The following is a 3942-nucleotide window of genomic DNA, read 5'->3' on the forward strand; positions in this document are numbered from 1 at the left end:
GAAAACAACGAAACAATTTGAAAGAACAATGGAATTACAACTCAATACATGTCCGAGACAAGGAATCGCTGTTGAATACATACGTACATTCAGAATTAAATCCCTCCTATTATTTAAATCGTTTGTCTTATTATCGGAATATTGTGTATTATTGTTCTGCGCTTTGGTACTCTTTGAGATTCCGTCTAAAACAAATAGGTTTACTTTTAAACTTAGCCGTCAATCAGTGCTTTGCTTGATTACTTGCGTTGTGTAACTCGTGAAGGATTATCTGGGTATTAATTTACCCTCTGTCAACAAATAGTCAAACTTGATTACGAACTAATATATGGTAAGTCAGTTTATTGTAGGTGAAATGCACCGTGCATTTCACCGAACCTGGGACCTTGGCGTGTTCTTGAATCCTTGACGAGGAAAATTCACAGAAATGGCTCGTGGAATTTCGTGTATCTTTGTACTGGGTGCATTATTTTCTCGCTTTGGAAGTGTGTCCTCAGAAACCAAACTGAATACCACTCAAAGGGAAGATTTTGCCATAAGTAGCCCGTGTGTATCAAAGATCCTGCAAGGTTTACCTTTGAACTCCCTGCTGATGTTGAAACGAGGCGAGGTTGACGGGTTAAAGGTCAAGGTTCACCGTGATCAAATGACAAACAGCACCACTGACTGGATGCTTGTTCTTGAAGATGGAATACGCAACGTTCTTTTTTCTGTGAATACTTTCAATCCAATTGCGCACTGGGCATTATCTACTTCCTTTCAAACAAACGACCTTTCGGTTTTGGAGAATCCAAGTAACTGTCTTGGTGATTTTCGGAACGATGCTTTCCGTGTAAAGATACGCCAGCTAGTCTTAAACCACATCCACAGTCATGTTTCAGAATCCATTAATGTGTGCGCAAAGGAAGTTATGAATGTATCGGGAACTGCTGTTGAAATATTTAATTGCTGCTCAAGAAATTCTAGTGGTGTTATATCTTGTCAAATAATACAGGAAGACTACTTAGTGGAAATCTTCTTTGGTTTTATTTTCGTATTGAAGATAATACTGGTAATCTTTATTGCACGTTTCATCCCAACATCTCTATATAGAAAACGTCATTGCTACAGGGAATTCATATTTTCTCTGACAACCCCTTTAGAAATTGAAATTACAAAGCGTTTTTCAACTCCACCTAATGTTTCTGAATTAAGAACTGTTAACCTAGGAACTGAGTACGTTTCTTGTGGATATCAACATCGAATGAAGCTTGGAGAGAATCTCCACCGACTCTCTGACGTCATAGAGACCATGGAAATGAGTAAAACTGAGCACTTCAAGTTGAGGGCCGTTTGGTTTAAAGGGGATCCTGATCGTCTGGTAAGGAGAAACAAGGCTCCTGTAGGATTTTTCTCCTTTCTCTATCGCCGACTTTTTCAATGCAAATGCTACGTGCACGGACGCAAACAGAAAGTGATTGAACAAAAAGAAGATAATGTTGACGATGAATACGTGTCTCTACACAACTGCTGCAAACGCAAAATATCTAAGGATAGCACATGGGAATCCTTTTTACGAAACATGATGCAAGCGTTTGCAGCCCTTTTCGCTTTCTGGATCCCAATAACTGCTATAACAGTATATTGGGATTACGAAGAAGATTTCGTTAAAAATAAACTAGAAGCAGCCAAACATAATAACCTGACGATGATGCTGCCATTGTATTCCACAAAACTGATCTCTTTATCGTTTATTCACGGTTGTTACAGTCTCTACCAGGCATGTTTTGCCGTATGGTTTTTGCCACTGTTGATGATGATTATTTTAAGAATTTCTGCAGATGACACACTTTGGAAAAGAACCGTGTGGATTTTTGTAAGAAGCCTGGTTTATGCGAAACATTTTTCCAATGTCGGAACCAGTTGGGTGGCATCTTTTCTACTGAGGTCTTTCACCAGCAATGCTTTAACAGATGTAAATGCTGTTCACATATTCCTGTGGGTGATTGTCAAGTTAACGTCCTTATTTATAGCCATACTTGTCCTTCTGTTTTGTAAGTTGTCGACCATTAACGTGTTCTTGCAATTATTCTGGAGATTCTTGGGAGAAATTGTAAAGTGTGTGAGAAAATCGAACGATGAGGACAAGCGAAGCGATATGGAGGACCTCGTTCTTGAAAAATCTAAAAATACATGTGAGAAATGTGTGAGAGGCTTTCTTAATCTTCCTCCAATCGAGGTTGGAGAGATAGACATAGAGGGTGCAACCTTCCCTCGATCTCCTTGTGAACGATTTTGGTGGTGTATTATTTGCTTTGGTTGGTTAGCATTCCTAATTTGTGCGATTCCAATCTTCATAGACATAACGTTTATCATTGTTGACATTTTGTTCCTCATCATAATATGCCTTGTAGCAAACATACGTCACTTAGCACAGTATTATTTAATTGTACTTTTTACATACCTTTATGCATGTATGTTTCTGAAACGTGTGGAACAAACTTTTCAGCATTTTAACAACAAAGTTCAGAACTTTCTTTTGGAGAGACATACACGAACACTGATCAATAAAAACTTGCATGATGACACGATTCCAGACACAAACCGTTGTTACCAAGTAATACCGGGCAGAGGTTGTGGAAGATGCGCTGCCTGTCATGTTTTTACCACTAGAAATGGTGTACCAAAATGGAAAGCCCGCCACTTAGTGCAGTTTGTGGATGACCAAGGTGAACCTTGCATCCCAAAAAACTTCTTTTTTCAGACATGTTACATGAAGCACTTCGCTTGTCCTGGATCTCTTTCTAACCATTACTATGACGCCATGATCAAATCATTTCTTTTAGCAGTTTATATTGTAGCTGTAATTCTGTTAGTTAAAATAGTATATCCTCGTCTACCATGGTGGGGTCATCTGTTAGTTTACATTTTATTTGGTCTCCTACCACTACTCATCTTGAAAATCTTTTGTGACGGTCCAAAGCTGAACGAATATGACACAGCAGACGATATATTCAAACAGAAGTTAGAACACGTCATTCGGGAATACAAACAAGAGTGGTCCATAATTGACTTGGAAGTTTCATGTCGTGCGAAGTTGGATGACTCTATTGCGTCACTTTTGGAAGGAAATGATGACGAAAGCAACGATAACAAATGCTGGTTCCGGGCGCGAAACAAATCCTGTGTTTGCTTACACATCCCTAATAGAAAGCCAATCAATGGTATATCAATTAATTGTTCATTCTTACAAATTAAGCATTGCTTTATATGTTTCCAATGTAAATTTTTTTCAAATCAGTGTTAAAATTGTTTTATTTTAATTCAAAATAGTTGATGATACTATACAGACAGAATCTGTTCCACCGACACCAACAAGACGACCGCCATCAAGAAATGGTATTAAATCTCCAACATGTCTAAGACCTTGAAATTCTTTTGTTTTTGCATAGAGCAAGTTCCTAATGCCTCAGTGTCTTTCAGGTTTCAATGGATCCAGGATAATACGAAATCAGTGGAATCCAACCACCAGCAAGTCTCCCAGACAGAGCTCCAAATCTCTTCAGACTTCTCCACAGTCGGCAAACAGACATCCATTGCTGAAATCACTGAGTTCTTTCTCCGGAACTCACAATGAATCATGGGATACACTTGATGGCAGACCACCCACCAGGTCATCCTCCGGAAAACAGAAGAATTCTAGAGGTGAGATGAGGTCTAAAACGTAATATATATATATATATATATATATATATATATATATATATATATATATATATATATATATATATATATATATATATATATTCCCACCCTTGTTATGTTCCCCAAACGAAGTTGGGGAACATATTGTTTTTACTCTGTTTCTTATTAAGGTCTTCCGTCTTCACGGAAGACCTTATAGTGATTCTACTGTTTCTTATTATTCTTTTTTTGACCAAAATTTTGTGCAGGAGATTTCTC

At 38.0% G+C, this 3942-nt stretch overlaps 1 protein-coding gene across 1 annotated transcript; it reads left to right on the forward strand.

The window, feature by feature from the left end:
* Positions 1-427: 427 nt before the first annotated feature.
* LOC134273252 (uncharacterized) lies at positions 428-3684 on the forward strand (the record flags this gene model as incomplete). The annotated part of the gene is made up of 3 exons (XM_062755439.1): positions 428-3203; positions 3313-3378; positions 3463-3684. Coding segments are annotated over exons 1-3 (3064 nt in total), but the record flags the coding sequence as incomplete, so codon positions are not given.
* Between the last annotated feature and the right edge of the window lie 258 nt (positions 3685-3942).

This window comes from Saccostrea cucullata, unplaced genomic scaffold (genome assembly GCF_032062105.1).
Source record: "Saccostrea cucullata isolate Sc308-1 unplaced genomic scaffold, CSIRO_AGI_Scuc_v1 ctg16153, whole genome shotgun sequence".
NCBI classification, from domain to species: Eukaryota; Metazoa; Mollusca; class Bivalvia; order Ostreida; family Ostreidae; genus Saccostrea; species Saccostrea cuccullata.